Below are 19946 nucleotides of genomic sequence, written 5' to 3' on the forward strand. Positions count from 1 at the left end.
ATTTGTTATTCATTTTCTGAGGGTGTCTGCTTGAAATGTGTTGATTTGATTTGGAAGATAAAAGGTCAAGTATACTGTTTAGGCTTTCTACTGCCAAGTACAAATGTATACCTTCACTATCACGGGGAAATATTTTGTCAAGGAAGTTGTCTAAAAGGGATTGAATTTGTTTTTGCCTAATCATTTTTAGTAGGTTTCTACCCTACATTCCTTCCATCTATAGCATTTCTTTATGTTACTCAGTTCCTTGGGCTTTGATGCCTCATGATTGAGTATTGCTCTGTTCAAGTAGACTGTGATTTTGCTGTGGTCTGATAGGGGTGTCAGTGGGCTGACTGTGAACGCTCTGAGAGACTCTGGGTTGAGGTCAGTAATAAAGTAGTCTACAGTACTACTGCCAATGAATGAGCTGTAGGTGTACCTGCAGTAGGAGTCTCCTCGAAGTCTACCATTGACTATGATAAGTGTTTGCCCCCCTGTAGGCTGACAGTGTCAGGTTCTTGTCTAGTTCTGGCTCTAGGTTGCCATAGACTAGTACATGTCCCTGGGCCTGGAAATGGTTGATCTACCCCCTAATATGGAGAAGGTGTAATCATTCATTTATGGGGATTCTATTGGGGGGGATATACAGTAGATAGCACAAATTGAGACATTTTTCTCTGTTGAGATCATTTCTAGTCAGATGTAAAAAAAAATAATAATAATAATAATAATCCTGTTTTGGCTATTTTTGGGTTAGGTCTGCTCTATATCACATGAATATACCACCCGAATCTTACCTTTTCACACCTTGTAGTTTAGTGGATGGGACTACCAGCTCTCTGTAACCTAGAGGGCAACCAGTTGGTCCGTCTCATCTATATCATGGTTCTTATAGGATTACAATGTCTGTATTTCTAATCTTTGATGAAGTCTGGGTTCCTGCTCTTCAGGCCAAAGGCAGATGACCTCAAAACTTGTATATTCCAGGATGAGATAGTAAAAGCTTTGTGTTCCGTTGTTGTTTAGGCTCAGCCCATTACTGTACATGTGAGCAGAGCATGTGATGCATACCTCTTAGGTTGCAGCTTGGGAAAGGGGATACCTAGTCAGTTGTACAATTGAATGCGTTCAACTGAAATATTTAACCCAACCTCTCTGAATCAGAGAGGTGCAGGGAGTTGCCGTAATCAACATCATCGGGGAACAGTGGGTGAACTGCCTTGGCTCAGGTGCAGAATTCTAGATTTATTATCTTATCAGCTCAGGGATTCAATCCAGCAACCTTTTGATTACTGGCCCGACACTCCTACCCACCAGGCTACCTGCCACCCCTTTGTCCAATGGTCACTGAACAAATGAGGAAGAAGATACGCCTGCAGCAGTAACACTCCAAATGGATGGCTCAGAAATAATCCATTCTTTTTAACACACTTGAATCATTATACTCAGGTAGGCCAAATGACCTTTTTTACAGAATAGCGTGTCGTGGAAATTTCCTCTATTTACCAAATCATGGGAGCAAACCACACACACACACGTCAGAGTTAGTTAGTTAAAGTCCATCTTTAATTATATGAGCTCTATCACAATCCTGTGACTCTCAGATAAATTCAGTGTCTCCCAGTGAATTCTGTGAGAGCCCCCTTACAATGCAACTGAGTTCCTTTAATAGCAAAGACACCCATAGTCAGACAGCATAGACATAATTCATCGTTCAGCTTTGTCTCCTTTCCCAAAACCCCAGAACCATAAACCAATCCTCCAAATCAACAGGCATATATAAAATTGTCATTTAGATACAACCACTCTAAATACAAACTCCTGGACAAACTCACGGATAGGAGAGTGACCCTACAGGTCAACAAAGATAGAAACAACAATAAGAGGGAGCATAGAATGATTCCAGACACTGCAACCCCTCCTTTCCCCACTGGGAAAGTTAGGGAGTATAAGACATGTTTACACATGATGACACTTTGACCTCTCCCCTCTCATGTGGCCCATGCAACTTAGTTTTGACATAGAACAGATAACTGCAACCTCGCCACAGAATTACACAAAAATACCATTCTGATGGGAAGTAACTTACACACATTTGATGAATATTAAACATCTTACAAATGTTACCAACATATTCTGATAATTCCACAACAAGCGTTACAGAATTTGCAATTCCTTATGTGGAAACATTGTTACTACAACATGTTAACACCACATTTTCACATGTTAGGAGATACAGTGGCTTGCAAAGGTATTCACCACATTGGCAGTTTTCCTATTTTGTTGCCTCACAACATGGAGTGGGGGTTTGGGGGGTTTGTGTCATTGAATTTACACAACATGCCTACCACTTTTAAGATGCAAAATATGTTTTTATTGTGAAACAAACAAGAAATAAGACAAAAAATGTAACTATTCACCCCCTATACATCTATTGGGATTTTTGCCCATTCTTCAATGTGAAACTGCTCCAGCTTCTTCAATTTGGATAGGTTCTGCTGGTGTACAAGCAATCTATTAGTCATACCACAGATTCTCAATTGGATTGAGGTCTGGGCTTTGACTAGACCAATCCAATACATTTAAATCTTTCCTCTTAAACCACTCCGTGTTGCTTTAGCAGTATGCTTAGGGTCATTCTCCTGCTGGAAGGTGAACCCCGTCCCAATCTCAAATCTCTGGAAGACTGAAACAGGTTTCCTCAAGAATGACCCTGTATTTAACGCCATCCATCATCCCTTCAATTCTGACCAGTTTCCCAGTCCATACCGATGAAAACTTCCCCACAGCATGATGCTGCCACCACCATATTTCACTGTGGGGATGGTGTTCTCAGGGTGATGAGAGGTGTTGGGTTTGTGCCAGACATAGCGTTTTTCTTGATGACCAAAAAGCTCAATTTTAGTCTCATCTGACTAGAGTACCTTCTTCCATATGTTTGGGGAGTCTCCCACATGCCTTTTGGCGAACACCAAACGTGTTTGCTTTTCTTGAAGCAATGGCTATTTTCTGGCCACTCTTCCGTAAAGCCCAGCTCTGTGGAGTTTACGGCTTAAAGTGGTCCTATGGACAGATATTCCAGTCTCTGCTATGGAGATTTGCAGCTCCTTCAGGGTTATCTTTGGTCTCTTTCTTGCCTCTCTGATTAATGCCCTCCTTCGCTTGTCCGTGAGTTTTGGTGGGCGGCCCACTCTTGGCAAGTTTGTTGTGGTGCCATATTCTTTAAATGTTTTAATAATGGATTTAATGGTGCTCCGTGGGATGTTCAAAGTTTCTGATAGTTTCTTATATCCCAATCCTGATCTGTACTTCTCCACAACTTTGTCCCTGACCTGTTTGGAGAGCTCCTTAGTCTTCATGGTGCCGCTTGCTTGGTGGTGCCCCTTGCTTAGTGGTGTTGCAGACTCTGGGGCCTTTCAGAACAGGTGTATATATACTGAGATCATGTGACAGATCATGTGACACGTAGATTGCAGGTGGACTTTATTTAAGTAATAATGTGACTTCTGAAGGTAATTGGTTGCACCAGATCTTATTTAGGGGCTTCATAGCAGAGGGGGTGAGTACATATGTACGCACCATCTTTCCCTTTCTTATAATTTTTTTCACTTCACCAATTTGGAGTATTTTGTGTATGTCCATTACATGAAATCCATGTAAAAATCCATTTAAATTACAGGTTGTAATGCAACAAAATAGGAAAAATGCCAACGGGTATGAATACTTTTGCAAGGCACTGTAACGCTATTTCACCACCACATGTGAACTTGCAGTTAGATTTTCACATGTGAATGTTTCATACATGTGAAACTGCAAATTATATTTTAAAATGTAAATGGTTTTCACATGTGAACTTGCAATTCCAATTTTTTATATTTGAAAGTGCAAAGGTCATTTTTAAATGTGATTTTTTATATGTGAAAATGCATTTTTGCATGAGAAAGTTTCACATATGCAACTGCAATTTACGTGAGGTGACATGTGTTAACACAATTTACAATATGAAATTTAACCTCAACATGTGAAAACAGCAATTTCACATGTGAAAATGTGATTTTGTAAAAAGTTTGTCTTTAGTAGTAGTAATGTCTATGTTAATGTTTTAAATTAATGTAAATTGTAAAGAGACTAGCTGTCACCATTGGAGTCGGCTAATACAAATCAATATCAAACAAAAAATCATGTTTTCTTTTATTGTTAGGCCTTTTCTCCCTTTCCTGTGTGTGATAACAGGAACTTGGGGTTGAGCCACCCAGGGCTTTACACTCAGTTATCAGCTCTCACTCAGCCTGGCAGCTGCCACTCACACACACCATAGAGAGAGAGACTAAAGAGTAGGGTTGAGTGGACAGAGTCAGTGAAGTGTTTAAGTAGTAGTGGCAATAGTAGTCACATTGAAATGGAGGATTTTTGTTAGGTTAATCCTGGATTTGAGTTTAATCTCCTAAAAAATGGGTTTCATTTTTCCTAAGTGATCTCTAATGTATATGTTTGATGACCACTGTAACACGGTGCCCTTTTCGTGACATGTCCACATGCAACTGAGAGTGGCTTTAATGGAATGTAATGGTTTTGGGGTTTTAATTTTGATTATAAGTGGGATTCAAATTCAATGTCTCTCTCTCTCTCTCTCTCTCTCTCTCTCTCTCTCTCTCTCTCTCTCTCTCTCTCTCTCTCTCTCTCGCTCTCTCTCTCTCTCTCTCTCTCTCTCTCTCTCTCTCTCTCTCTCTCTCTCTCTCTCGCTCTCTCTCTCGCTCTCTCTCTCTCTCTCGCTCTCTCTCTCTCTCTCTCGCTCTCTCTCTCTCTCTCTCTCGCTCTCTCTCTCTCTCTCTCTCTCTCTCTCTCTCTCTCTCTCTCTCTCTCTCTCGCTCTCTCTCTCTCTCGCTCTCTCGCTCTCTCGCTCTCTCTCGCTCTCTCTCGCTCTCTCTCGCTCTCTCACTTTCTCTCTCTCTCTCACTCTCTCTCTCTCTCTCTCTCTCTCTCTCTCTCTTGCTCTCACTTTCTCTTTCTCTCTCTTCTCTCTCTCTCTCTCTCTCTCTCTCTCTCTCTCTCTCTCTCTCTCTCTCTCTCTCTCTCTCTCTCTCTCTCTCTCTCTCTTGCTCTCTCTTTCTCTCTCTTCTCTCTCTCTCTCTCTCTCTCTCTCTTGCTCTCTCTTGCTCTCACTTTCTCTCTCTCTCTCTCTCTCTCTCTTGCTCTCACTTTCTCTCTCTCTCTCTCTCTCTCTCTCTCTTGCTCTCACTTTCTCTCTCTCTTTCTCTCTCTCTCTCTCTTGCTCTCACTTTCTCTCTTTCTCTCTCTCTCTCTCTTGCTCTCACTTTCTCTCTTTCTCTCTTTCTCTCACTCTGCCTCTCTCTGTCTCTCTTTCTGTCTTCAGCAGCGTCCAGCTTCAGTTTCTGCCGTGCGTCCCTGGAGCACACAGTGTCTGTAGAGGAGCTCAGCTACCAGCTGCCTCGTCGGCCAGGGGCCAGTCTGACCTGGCACGATGGGAGGGGGCAGAAGAACACACACACCGTCAAACTACTGCAGCAGCCTGGCACAGAGGGCATACAGGTATCATAATGGGCATGTGCAGACACATGCGCAGACATACACATACACAAACGCACACTCACACACACACTGTCTGGGCAGTGCCAGATGACGATTTAGGCACCAGCACTATGAGAAAGATCAGAGAAAATAACACGTCCTTAAACATAGAGAGATCTAAATCAAATCAAATGTATTTTTTAGCCCTTCTTACATCAGCTGATATCTCAAAGTGCTTATACAGAAACCCAGCCTAAAACCCCAAACAGCAAGCAATGCAGGTGTAGAAGCACGGTGGCTAGGAAAAACTCCCTAGAAACCTAGGAAGAAATCTAGAGAGGAACCAGGCTATGAGGGGTGGCCAGTCCTCTTCTGGCTGTGCCGGGTGGAGATTATAACAGAACATGGCCAAGATGTTCAAATGTTCATAAATTACCAGCATGGTCAAATAATAATAATCACAGTAGTTGTCGAGGGTGCAGCATGTCAGCACCTCAGGAGTAAATGTCAGTTTGCTTTTCATAGCCGATCATTAAGAGTATCTCTACCGCTCCGGCTGTCTCTAGAGAGTTGAAAACAGCAGGTCTGGGACAGGTAGCACGTCCGGTGAACAGGTCAGGGTTCCATAGCCACAGGCAGAACAGTTGAAACTGGAGCAGCAGCATGGCCAGGTGGACTGGGGACAGCAAGTAGTCATCATGCCAGGTAGTCCTGAGGCATGGTCCTAGGGCTCAGGTCCTCCGAGAGAAAGAAAGAAAGAGAGAAAGAGAGAATTAGAGAGAGCATACTTAAATTCACACAGGACACCGGATAAGACAGGAGAAGTACTCCAGATATAACAAACTGATCCTAGCCCCCTGACACATAAACTACTGCAGCATAAATACTGGAGGCTGAGACAGGAGGGGTCAGGAGACACTATGGCCCCATCCGATGATACCCCCGGACAGGGTCAAACAGGAAGGATATAACCTCACCCACTTTGCCAAAGCACAGCCCCCACACCACTAGAGGGATATCTTCAACCACCAACTTACCATCCTGAGACAAGGTTGAGTATAGCCCACAAAGATCTCCGCCACGGCACAACCCAAGGGGGGCGCCAACCCAGACAGGAAGATCATCTAAACACATGCTTTATAGGACAGTAGCACTGCCTTGTGTCTCTCATTATGGTGTCTCAACAGCATACTACAAAGGATGGTTGGGTGTTCTTCCCTCCTCATCACAAGGGCTACTACAGCCTCAGAAACCCACGAGAGACTGATTATGTAAGAGATGATTGATTAAAAAACAGGTAATGAGATGAATGCAGGTACAGAATCCTCTCTGGGAGAGAGAAGAATAAAGGAGTGTAGTGCTATCCCACTGAGCAAAAGTATGTTGAATTAGAAAAAAAGTAATTAACTTTTGTTTTGAGTGTGAAATTTAAATTATTAGAATATGTCACCATTATAACCAATTTTCAACATTGATAAAACGTGTATAAAATATGTTGAATTTGTACCTTTGAAACAATGTCAGAAAATATAATTGCCTAATTAAAATACACAAAGTAAGCAAAACAATGAAATACATCATTCCAACATTACCTAAAATTATGAATAAGATACTAATGAGATAGATCTACAGTATATAATCAATATAACAATTGAGATTTACAATATATAACATTAATGAGCGAGCTAGGACGGACAATCTTTTCAGCACTTTTGAAATGTTCAGCAACAGAATTCAGAACATGGGCCGTTCTTACATATTCTCCCTGTACACCAAGTCAGAACCATAAGATACATAATAGGGGCATATAAGCAGACAATGAAAGCTATTGCAATATTCAATTATGACATTTCTCTAAAACAGTCTATAGGCAACATGTGCACCACCACCAGTAGGCTAAGTTCTGAGGGGGAAGGGACCAAATTATTAGGGTGAGACATATGAACTACTAACAGCTTACTACCCAACATATTACTTTCTTAGTTGCAGAATACATATCCTGGTATATTACATCATTTATGCAGCAGCATACAAGACATATCTTTGAACTCGTTGTTGTGCTCACTTAAACAGGAAGGGGTGTGGCAGTCCTTGTGGGCAAGATTTGTCATCAAACTTTGTCATCAAAGTCTGGCATTCTCTGGATTTATGGTGCTTTCAAGACAATTGGGAACTAGAGAATAAAACTAGATTGAATCATGACATCAATGATCTTCAGGTAGGAAAGTCAGAGCTCTAGAAAGAGGCCTGAGATCCTGACTTGGAATTCCGAGTTGGATGACCATTCAAAACGTATTTTCCTAGTCCGAGCAAATTATTTTCAGGGTTCGCAGTTGTCTTGAACGTAACTGAAGTTGTAAGTCAGAGATTTCCCACTTCCGAGTTCCAGTTGTTTTGAATGCAGCAGAAGTCATGCTGAATGGATAGCATGGCCAATGATGTATTCAGACCTTTCTGGCCCATGGTGTTGCATGTAAATGTTTAGAGACCCTTTCAAACAGATGTTTTAAATCCTTAAACCCAGACTTGGACCACACACCCTCTCCACTGAATAGCAGGCAGTCATTGTTGACTTAGCGATTTCCGACTTGTTGTGTAATGTACAGTATACAGTTGAAGTCAGAAGTTTACATACACTTATGTTGCAGTCATTAATACTCCACAAATGTCTTGTTAACAAACTATAGTTTTGGCAAGTGGGTTAGGAAATCTACTTTGTGAATGACACAATTATTTACAGGCAGATTATTTCACTTATAATTCACTGTATCATAATTCCAGTGGGTCAGAAGTTTACATACACTAAATTGACTGTGCCTTTAAACAGCTTGGAAAATTCTAAAAAATGATGTCATGGCTTGAGAAGCTTCTGATAAGCTAATTAACATCATTTGAGTCAATTGGAGGTGTACCTGTGGATTTATTTCAAGTGCCTCTTTGTTTGACATCATGGGAAAATCAAAAGAAATCAACCAAGGCCTCAGAAAAAAATGTAGACCTCCACAAGTCTGGTTCATCCTTGGGAGCAATTTCCAAACACCTGAAGGTACCACGTTCATCTGTACAAACAATCATACGCAAGTATAAACACCATGGGACCACGCAGCCGTCATACCGCTCAGGAAGGGGACGCTTTCTGTCTCCTAGAGATTAACATACTTTGGTGCAAAAAGTGCAAATCAATCCCAGAACAACAGCAAATGACCTTGTGAAGATGCTGGAGGAAACAGGTACAAAAGTATCTATTTCCACAGTAAAATTAGTCCTATATCGACATAACCTGAAAGGCCGCTCAGCAAGGAAGAAGCCACTGCTCCAAAACCGCCATAAAAAATACCCAGACTACGGTTTGCAACTGCACATGGGGACAAAGATCGTACTTTTTGGAAAAATGTCCTCTGGTCTGATGAAACAAAAATAGAACTGTTTGGCCATAATGACCATCGTTATGTTTGGAGGAAAAAGGGGGAGGCTTGCAAGCTGAAGAACACCATCCCAACCGTGAAGCACTGGTTGGCAGCATCATGTTGTGGGGTGCTTTTCTGCAGGAGGGACTGGTGCACTTCACAAAATAGATGGTTTCATGAGGAGGGAAAATTATGTGAATATATTGAAGCAACATCTCAAGACATCAGTCAGGAAGGTAAGCTTGGTTGCAAATGGGTCTTCCAAATTGACAATGACCCTGAGCACACTTCCAAAGTTGTGGCAAAATGGCTTAAGAACAACAAAGTCAAGGTATTTGACAAAGCCCTGACCTCAATCCTATAGATAATTTGTGGACAGAACTGAAAAGGCATGTGTGAGAAAGGAGGCCTACAAACCTGACTCAGGTACACCAGCTCTGTCGGGAGGAATGGGCCAAAATTCACCCAACTTATTGTGGGATGCTTGTGGAAGGCTACCCGCAACATTTGACCCAAGTTAAACAGTTTAAAGGCAATGCTACCAAATACTAATTGAGTGTATGTAAACTTCTGACCCACTGGGAATGTGATGAAAGAAATAAAAGCTGAAATAAATATAAACTATTCTCACATTTCACATTCTTAAAAGGAAGTGGTGATCCTAACTGACCTAAGAACATTTTTACGATGACAAAATGTTAGGAATTGTGCAAAACTGAGTTTAAATGTATTTGGCTAAGGTGTATGTAAACATCCGACTTCAACTGTATGTCCAATGGCCGATGAGCACAGATACGTGTTTATCTCGAATTTATTTTGATATGACAAGAATATAAAAGGATTTGCCAGTAGATTGTGTCATGATACATTATGATGACTGCTTGTCTAGCTAGCTACAGTGCCTTGCGAAAGTATTCGCCCCCCTTGAACTTTGCAACCTTTTGCCACATTTCAGGCTTCAAACATAAAGATATAAAACTGTATTTTTTTGTGAAGAATCAACAAAAAGTGGGACACAATCATGAAGTGGAACGACATTTATTTGATATTTCAAGCTTTTTTAACAAATCAAAAACTGAAAAATTGGGCGTGCAAAATTATTCAGTCCCTTTACTTTCAGTGCAGCAAACTCTCTCCAGAAGTTCAGTGAGGATCTCTGAATGATCCAATGTTGACCTAAATGACTAATGATGATAAATACAATCCACCTGTGTGTAATCAAGTCTCCGTAGAAATGCACCAACTTGTTGTTGATTCTTCACAAAAAAATACAGTTTTATATCTTTATGTTTGAAGACTGAAATGTGGCAAAAGGTCGCAAAGTTCAAGGGGGCCGAATACTTTCGCAAGGCACTGTAGCTTGCCAGCTAAGATTTTGAAAGTATGATGGTGACATCATCAGTCTTAAAAAAGCTACGGTAGATATAACATGATTTGAAGTCATTTTATCTGTGGCCAATGACCTTAATCCTTCTTGGACAGGTACTTCTAATGTAAAAATATTGTAGCACCCAAGGGGGCTTGATCTGCCAAGCTCTTCCGGTAGATTTTGCGGTGACTTCGTGTCCCCATGAGTGACAGAACAATGAGCCAATCACGGCACAAATAGAGAAGATTACCAACACCAACCCTCTGTTCTTACGCTGGCTGCCACTCCAACTACAGAAAGAAGAAATAATTTTTTTACAAACTGATATGTAATGCCAAAATAACATGCAAAACAGGTAAATATTTAATTTCAATTTTAAAATGTTGCTAAACAGGTGGGGCTCAAAATCCTAAATGAATGGTCGCTAGTGTACCTGGATAGTTCCATCTGTGCCACTGACTTATTCTGACTTTAATTCCAGTTTGTTAAAGAATAGGACTAAATCAAATCAAATCCAAACTTTAAATACACTTTAAATAAAGTTTGATTTGATTTAGTTCTATTCTTTATCATAATGTTTGACTGCGATGGAGACGTGAATCCAACATATCAATGATTCATTTGTTGACAAACTGGAATTAAAGCCAGACTAAGTCAGTGGTACAGATGGAACTATCCAAGAAGAATATACATCTCCTTCAAATGTTGATATTCGGTTGTGTTGACAACCAAACACAATTCAATATCACTTAAGATAATTGCATTTTAAATTATCTTACAGAGTTTGAAATTCTAGTCCTATTGTATTGTCTGTGTTGAGCTGAATGCAGGGTTGAATTGAAACTATAGCCCTATATACTACAGTTTACAGGGCTAAATAGCATCATTGATGATATACTGTATGAGTGATATAGTATGGTTACATTTCATTTGCTCTCTTAAACCTATACCCTTTGCAATGACTTCGATAGCAACAGTGGAGATCTCTCAACAATCATTCTCTTGATAGCACATTGGTAATTGTTAGAGACAATTAGCATAGCTAAGCAGGGCTGGGCTTCGTCAACACCCTGGATGTGAGACCAAAATGTAACTGTAGATAGATCAATTCTCCAGTTGGAGGTTCTGCTGGGCCATTATTTATTTCCTGAAAGTGGATATAACGTTGAAAATCTAACATTGTTTTAAAGGTACAAATTCAATATATTTTATATAAGGTTTGTCAATGTTGAAATGTGGTTACCATGATGGCATGCTCCTGTGGTTGATTATGTGACCCTGCATAGTAAAGACACACTCACTCTCTCGTGCAATATGGAACCCCATCTGTGCGCTTCTAGAACAAAACAAAGGCAAAAAAGCATTCTATTTTTACAGTGCCTGACCTAAAAGAGAGCATGACATAACAACACACTTCCTGGTTGCCCTGTAAGACAACACACTTCCTGGTTGCCCTGTAAGCCAAAGGAATCATGGGAGGAAGGAGGTTCTTTGTTCCATTTCTCCCAAGCCCTTGAGAAACTGTTGGCGTCAAGAAAAAGCAAACACGCACCACCAAACTGCTTAATAATTCACAGCTACTCTAATCCCTAAGACAGGTCTGAAAGGCTTAATCAAAGATGGGTTATGAAGCTGTTTCCACGTAAATATATAGAGGATTTATCATTATAAACCTTGTCTATGGTACGAAGAACATGCTGTAGGATTTCCACATGACTTTGAGCAACAAGACTCACTATGTATTATTCAACAGTACAGAGACAGAGAGCAGTCTTTGTGTGCTTGTGTGTGGGTGTGTGCGTGTCCGTGTGTGTGTCCAGCTATCTGTGGAGAGATGATTAGATTAGAGCCCATTAAGTTGGTTTAACAGAGATCAGCACTAATAAGGAAATAAGTTTAGTAAAACAACAGCCTAGACACACAGACACGCACACAAACATACATAAACACACAGACACACACACAGTGAATGTTGATAAGGTAGGGCCAGAAGACACCGTCTAATTTTAAGAATCTTTTTCACACATCACATGCTGACACACTGATCATAAGAAACAACACAAAAGATGAAGAACTGATACTACAGCTCTATTCTAATTGCTCAACAGGGTTTGGGGGTTTATTTTGGATCATCTGCATGGTCAACAGTTACTCCTTCAGAATGGAACACTAATCAGTGGAGAAGAAAAATAGCTTGTCCAGTTGTGTATGAGGAGACTGTTGGTTTGGTGGTTGGTTGGCTGGTTCTAATGAGACTGTTGGTTTGGTGGTTGGTTGGCTGGTTCTAATGAGACCGTTGGTTTGGTGCTTGGTTGGCTGGTTCTAATGAGACCGTTGGTTTGGTGGTTATAGTTGGCTGGTTCGAATGTGACCATTGGTTTGGTGGTTGGTTGGCTGGTTCTAATGAGACCGTTGGTTTGGTGGTTGGTTGATTGGTTCTAATGAGTTCTAATGATACTGTTGGTTTGGTGTTTGGTTGGTTGGTTCTAATGAGACTGTTGGTTTGGTGGTTGGTTGGTTGGTTCTAATGAGACCATTGGTTTGGTGGTTGGTTGGTTTGGTGGTTGGTTGGCTGGTTCTAATGAGTCCGTTGGTTTGGTGGTTGGTTGGCTGGTTCTCATGAGACCGTTGGTTTGGTGGTTGGTTGGTTCTAACGAGACAGTTAATTTGGTGGTTGGTTGGCTGGTTCTAATGAGACCGTTAGTTTGGTGGTTGGTTGGCTGGTCCTAATGAGACCGTTATTTTAGGTAGTTGTTTGTCTGGTTCTAGTGAGACTGTTGGTTTGGTGGTTGGTTGGCTGGCTGGTTCTAATGAGACTGTTGGTTTGGTGGTTTGTTGGTTGGTTTTAATGAGGCTTGTTTGGTTTTATTCAATATTCGTTGTAGTTTGTCAGCTATGTCAACTCACTATGTCAACTCAGCTATGTCAACTTCACAGATCTTCATTGTAAAGGGTTTAAACACTGTTTCCCATGCTTGTTCAATGAACCATTAACAATTAATGAACATGCACCTGTTGGAACGGTCGTTAAGACACTAACAGCTTACAGACAATAGGAAATTAAGGTCACAGTTAGGAAAACTTAGGACACTAAAGAGGCCTGTCTACTGACTCTGAAAAACACCAAAAGAAAGATGCCTAGGGTCCCTGCTCATCTGTGTGAACGTGCCTTAGGCATGCTGCAAAGAGGCATGAGGCCTGCAGATGTGGCCAGGGCAATAAATTGCTATGTCCGTACTGTGAGACGCCTAAGACAGCGCTATAGGGAGACAGGATGGACAGCTGATCATACTCACAGTGGCAGACCACGTGTACAACACCTGCACAGGATTGGTACATCCGAACATCACACCTGCGGGACAGGTACAGGATGGCAACACCAACTGCCCAAGTTATACCAGGAATGTATAATCCCTCCATCAGTGCTCAGACTGTCCGCAATAGGCTGAGAGAGGCTGGACTGAGGGCTTATAGGCCTGTTGTAAGGCAGGTCCTCACCAGACATCAACGACATCAATATGGGCACAAATCCACCGTCGCTGACCAGACAGGACTGGCAAAATGTGCTCTTCACTGACGAGTCGCGGCTTTGTCTCACCAGGGGTGATGGTCGGATTCGCGTTTATCGTCGAAGGAATGAGTGTTACACCGAGGCCTGTACTCTGGAGTGGGATCGATTTGGAGGTGGAGGGTTCATCATGGTCTGTGGCGGTGTGTCACAGCATCATCGGACTGAGCTTGTTGTCATTGCAGGGAATCTCAACGCTGTGCGTTACAGGGAAGACATCCTCTGTGGCTCACTGATGTGGTACCCGTAGAATGTTCACACATGACTGTAAGTCATCCTGACATGACCCTCCAGCATGACCCTCCACAATGCCACCAGCCATACTGCTTATTCTGTGCGTGATTTCCTGTAAGACAGAAATGTCAGTATTCTGCCATGGCAAGCGAAGAGCCCAGATCTCAATCCCATTGAGCATGTCTGGGACCTGTTGGATCGGAGGGTGAACTTGCAGGTGCCTTGCTGGAAGAGTCGGGTAACATCTCACAGCAAGAACTGGCAGATCTGGTGCAGTCCATGAGGAGGAGATACACTGCAGTACTTAATGCAGCTGGTTACCACACCAGATACTGACTGTTACTTTTGATTTTGACCCCCCTTTGTTTAGGGACACATTTTTCCATTTCTGTTAGTCACATGTCTGTGGAAATTGTTCAATTTATGTCTCAATTGTTGAATCTTATGTTCATACAAATATTTATACATGTTAAGTTAGCTGAAAGTAAACGCAGTTGACAGTGAGAGGATGTTTTGCTGAGTTTTAGAAGTTTGAAAAACAAGGAGATGGGGCAGAGAAGGAGTGAAGAAGAATAATAATATGAAGGGAGAGAGATGACGGATGCTGTTAAAATATGGTGTAAGAAAGGAGATATTATATTATAGGAGCCTACGGTGTGAATACTGCAGCCGGCGTATATGAAGACTTATTGTGAGTGATAGAAGTAGAGGTAGAGGTAAGGACTGGGGAGGTGTGAGGGGCACATGAAGGACGATGAGACTCATGTCTGTGAGGGACTCTGGGGTGGAGAGACAGATTAAAGGGATGATTGAATAATGACATGACAGTAAAGGAGGGAGGGAGGGATGAAAATGTGATTAAGACAGGGGGACAGAAAAAGAGAGAGGGGAGAGGCAGCACAAAAGAGGGGAGAGACAGAGAAATAAGAAGCTGAGAGAAGAGGGAGAGACAGCACAAAAGAGGGGGAGAGACAGAGAAATAAGAAGCTGAGAGAAGAGGGGAGAGACAGAGAAATAAGAAGCTGAGAGAAGAGGGGAGAGACAGAGAAATAAGAAGCTGAGAGAAGAGGGGAGAGACAGAGAAATAAGAAGCTGAGAGAAGAGGGGAGAGACAAAGGAAGAGGAAGGGAAGTTCTAATGAGACCATTGGTTTGTTGGCTGGTTCTAATGAGACCGTTGGTTTGGTGGTTGGTTCTAATGAGACCATTGGTTTGATGGTTGGTTCTAATGAGACCATTGGTTTGGTGGTTGGTTCTAATGAGACCATTGGTTTGGTGGTTGGTTCTAATGAGACCATTGGTTTGGTGGTTGGTTCTAATGAGACCATTGGTTTGGTGGTTGATTCTAATGAGACCGTTGGTTTGGTGGTTGGTTCTAATGAGACCATTGGTTTGGTGGTTGGCTCTAATGAGACCATTGGTTTGGTGGTTGATTCTAATGAGACCGTTGGTTTGGTGGTTGATTCTAATGAGACCGTTGGTTTGGTGGTTGGTTCTAATGAGACCGTTGGTTTGGTGGTTGGTTCTAATGAGACCATTGGTTTGGTGGTTGGTTCTAATGAGACCGTTGATTTGGTGGTTGGTTGGCTGGTTCAAATGAGACCATTGGTTTGGTGGTTGGTTGGTTGGTTCTAATGAGATCATTATTTGGTGGTTGGTTGGCTGGTTCTAATGAGTTCGTTGGTTTGGTGGTTGGTTGTTTGGTTCTAATGAGACCATTGGTTTGGTGGTTTGGTTGGTTTATTCTAATGAGACCATTGGTTTGGTGGTTGGATGGCTGGTTCTAATGAGACCATTGGTTTGGTGTTTGGTTGGTTGGTTTGTTCTAAGGAGACCATTGGTTTGGTGTTTGGTTGGCTGGTTTGTTCTAAGGAGACCATTGGTTTGGTGGTTGGTTGGCTGGTTCTTATGAGGCTAGTTTGGTTTTATTATTTATTCTTTGGAGTTTGTCAGCTATGTAGATGTTTGAGACAGAGAAAGAGTTAGAAGGAGTGAAGAAGAACAATATGAAGGGAGAGAGAGAGACAGTGGAGAAGAAGAGAAACAGAGTGATAGACAGTGGAGAAGAAGAGAAACAGAGTGATAGACAGTGGAGAAGAAGAGAAACAGAGTGATAGACAGTGGAGAAGAAGAGAAACAGAGTGATAGACAGTGGAGAAGAAGAGAAACAGAGTGATAGACAGTGGAGAAAGGGTAAGCGATGGGTTCCAGAGGGAGGATGGGATTTGGGAGAGCGTGTTAAGAGTGTTAAGAAAGCTGTGACATTACTGTTGACCCTGCTTCTGCTTTGTAACTGAAACAAACACATGCACATGCACAAACACACACACACCTTCAGAGTTTTCATCTGCTAATTGGCTGAATTTTTTTAATCAATCAGGGCAGTGTGTGTGTGTGTGTGTGTGTGTGTGTGTGTGTGTGTGTGTGTGTGGGGGGTTGGGAGGCAAGGGAGCGTGTCGACCGAGGTGCAGAGGACCCAGGAGCAGCAGGCTATAGGGAGGAGGCTAAATATCCTATTGTTGGGGGGTGAGGGAGGGAGGGTGAATTTTAAGGAGTCCCTCTGCTCTAATCCCTGATTCAGCTCCACTGGGAAACTGAGGACACACACACAGACAGAGCATGCATTGAGTTGCTGAGACACAGAAGGACAGCTAGAAAGGAGAGGAGAGGAGAAGAAGAAAGTCACAGGAGAGGATATGGAGGGGGAGAAAAAAGTATGACAAGATGGAGGGAGGGGGAGAGAACAAGGAATGATACACGACATGACCAAAAGTATGTGGACACCATCTCATTCCAAAATTAGGGGCATTAAATGTAGTTGGTCCCCACTTTGCTTTTATAACAGCCTCTACTCTTCTGGGAAGGCCTTCCACTAGATGTTGGAACATTGCTGCTATAACAGCCTCTTCTCTTCTGGGAAGGCCTTCCACTAGATGTTGGAACATTGCTGCTATAACAGCCTCCACTCTTCTGGGAAGGCCTTCCACTAGATGTTGGAACATTGCTGCTATTACAGCCTCCACTTTTCTGGGAAGGCCTTCCACTAGATGTTGGAACATTGCTGCGGGGACTTGCTTCCATTCAGCCACAAGAGTGTTAGTGAGGTCAGGTGCTGATTTTGGGCGATTAGGCCATGCAGTCGACATTCCAATTCATCCCAAAAGTGTTCAATGGGGTTGAGGCCAGGGCTCTGTGCAGGCCAGGCAAGTTCTTCGACACCGATCTCAACAAACCATTTCTGTATGGACCTCGCTGTGTGCACAGGGGCAGTGTCATGCTGAAACAGGAAAGGGCCTTCCCCAAACTCTTGATACAAAGTTTGAATCACAGAATCGTCTTGAATGTCATTGTATGATGTAGTGTTATGATGTCCCTTTCCTGGAAATAAGAGGTCTAGCCTGATTCATGAAAAACAGCCCCAGACCATTATTCCTCCTCCACCAAACTTTACACTTGGCACTATGCAGGTGTGGCAGGTAGCCTTGTGGTTAGAACATTGGGCCAGTAACTGGATCGAATCCCTGAGCTGACAAGGTAAGAAACTGTCATTCTGCCCCTGAACAAGGCAGTTAACCCACTGTCCCCAGTAGGCTGTCATTGTACATAAGAACTTGCCTGGTTAAATAAAAAAATGCATTTGGGGAGGTAGCTTTCTTTTGGCATCCACAAAACCCAGCTTTGTCTGTTGGACTGCCAGATAGTGAAGTGTGATTTATCTCTCCAGAGAACTTCAGCCAACACTTGCACATGGTGATCTTAGGCTTGTGTGTGGCTGCTCAGCCATGGAAGCTCCTGATGAACGGTGCTTGTGATGACATTGCTTCCAATGGCAGTTTGGAACTTGGTAGTGAGAGTTGCAACTAAGGACAGATGATTTTTCCGCGCGTCACTACTCTGCGGTATGTAAGTAGAGAGAGTCAGAGGAGGGGGAGAGTAATGGACTTGAAGTAGATGAGGTGAAAGACATTGGAGAACAAAATTAAAAAGGAAGGAAGAAGGTGGTTGGAGGAACAAAGGGATCCAGAGAGAAGAGTCCAGAGAGAGAAGAGAGAAAAAAGGGAATAGAGATGAATGAATACAGGAATGAATCAAAAGACGAGGGGAGTATGGCGTGACACCCACAAGACCGATAAGGAATATACTTTTACTCAGCCCGCCACACTGAATACTCCAGGTTAGACTACTTTTTCATGTACAGTGCAGAAAGACACGGGCTTAAGGATTGTAGGATCGGGCAGAGTGACTTATTAGATCATAATGGATTTTACCTAACTCTGCACCTTGATAGCAAACCAAGAAATACTATATGGAAACTTAATACAAGCATGCTGAATGATCCAGCATTCAAGGAATCAATAAAGACAGAATTGAACATCTATCTGGAGAATAATGATAATGGGGAAGTATCTCCTGCTATATTGTGGGATGCAGCTAAGGCGGTTATTAGAGGGAAGATCTGTAACGAGTTTCCTCCTCTTCTTCCGAAGAGGAGAGGCGAAACGGATCAGAGGACCAATACGCGGCGTGGTAATTTTCCATGGTACTTTTAATGCGATAAGGTACACATGAACAAACTAACAAAACAAGAAAACGTGAAAACTCAAATTACAGTCCTATCTGGTGCATACACAGAGACAGGAAACAATCACCCACAAACACACAGTGAAACCCAGGCCACCTAAGTATGATTCTCAATCAGAGACAACTAATGACACCTGCCTCTGATTGAGAACCATACTTTCAAAACATAGAATTTCCCAAAACCTAGACAAACAAACATAGACTGCCCACCCAACTCACGCCCTGACCATACTAACTAAACACAAAACACAGAAAATAAAGGTCAGAACGTGACAGTACCCCCCCCCAAAGGTGCGGACTCCCGGCCGCAAAACCTTGACCTATAGGGGAGGGTCTGGGTGGGCGTCTGTCCGCGGTGGCGGTTCTGGCGCGGGACGCGGACCCCACTTCACCCTTGTCTTTGTCCGCCTCATTTTCCGCCTCCGTGGCTTTCTCACCATGGCAACCCCTCTCAATGACCCCACTGGACAGAGGGGCAGCTCGGGACAGAGGGGCAGGGGCTCTGGACAGAGGGACAGGGGCTCTGGACAGAGGGACAGGGGCTCTGGACAGAGGGACAGGGGCTCTGGCGCCTCTGGGCTGAGGGGCTCTGGCGCCTCTGGGCTGAGGGGCTCTGGCGCCTCTGGGCTGAGGGGCTCTGGCGCCTCTGGGCTGAGGGGCTCTGGCGCCTCTGGGCTGAGGGGCTCTGGCGCCTCTGGGCTGAGGGGCTCCGGCAGCGGCGCCGGACAGGCGGGACGCTCTGGCAGCGGCGCCGGACAGGCGGGAGGCTCCGGCAGCGGCGCCGGACAGGCGGGAGGCTCCGGCAGTGGCGCCGGACAGGCGGGACGCCCGGCAGCGGCGCCGGACAGGCGGGACGCTCCGGCAGCGGCGCCGGACAGGCGGGACGCCCGGCAGTGGCGCCGGACAGGCGGGACGCTCCGGCAGCGGCGCCGGACAGGCGGGAGGCTCCGGCAGCGGCGCCGGACAGGCGGGACGCTCCGGCAACGGCGCCGGACAGGCGGGAGCACCTGCAGAGAGGAGACAGAGAGACAGCCTGGTGCGTGGAGCTGCTACAGGAGGCAGCGGCGCCGGACAGGCGGGACGCTCCAGCAGCGGCGCCGGACAGGAGGGACGCTCCGGCAGCGGCGCCAGACAGGCGGGACGCGCCGGCAGCGGCGCCAGACAGGCGGGACGCTCCAGCAGCGGCGCCGGACAGGCGGGACGCTCCGGCAGCAGCGCCGGACAGGCGGGAGGCTCCGGCAGCAGCGCCGGACAGGCGGGAGGCCCGGCAGCGGCGC

The 19946-nt window shown here is 44.0% G+C and overlaps 1 protein-coding gene across 1 annotated transcript in view; it reads left to right on the plus strand.

The window, feature by feature from the left end:
* The window catches only part of LOC127912479 (sterile alpha motif domain-containing protein 10-like), a 183820-nt gene that overhangs the window by 96190 nt on the left and 67684 nt on the right, over positions 1–19946 (plus strand). The window contains exon 2 of the mRNA XM_052481880.1: positions 5357–5532. Within this exon, the coding sequence (XP_052337840.1) occupies positions 5357–5532 (176 nt within the window). The remainder of the gene's footprint in view (positions 1–5356; positions 5533–19946) is intronic.

The sequence above is a fragment of the Oncorhynchus keta genome, chromosome 27, assembly GCF_023373465.1.
Source record: "Oncorhynchus keta strain PuntledgeMale-10-30-2019 chromosome 27, Oket_V2, whole genome shotgun sequence".
In the NCBI taxonomy this organism is placed as follows: Eukaryota; Metazoa; Chordata; class Actinopteri; order Salmoniformes; family Salmonidae; genus Oncorhynchus; species Oncorhynchus keta.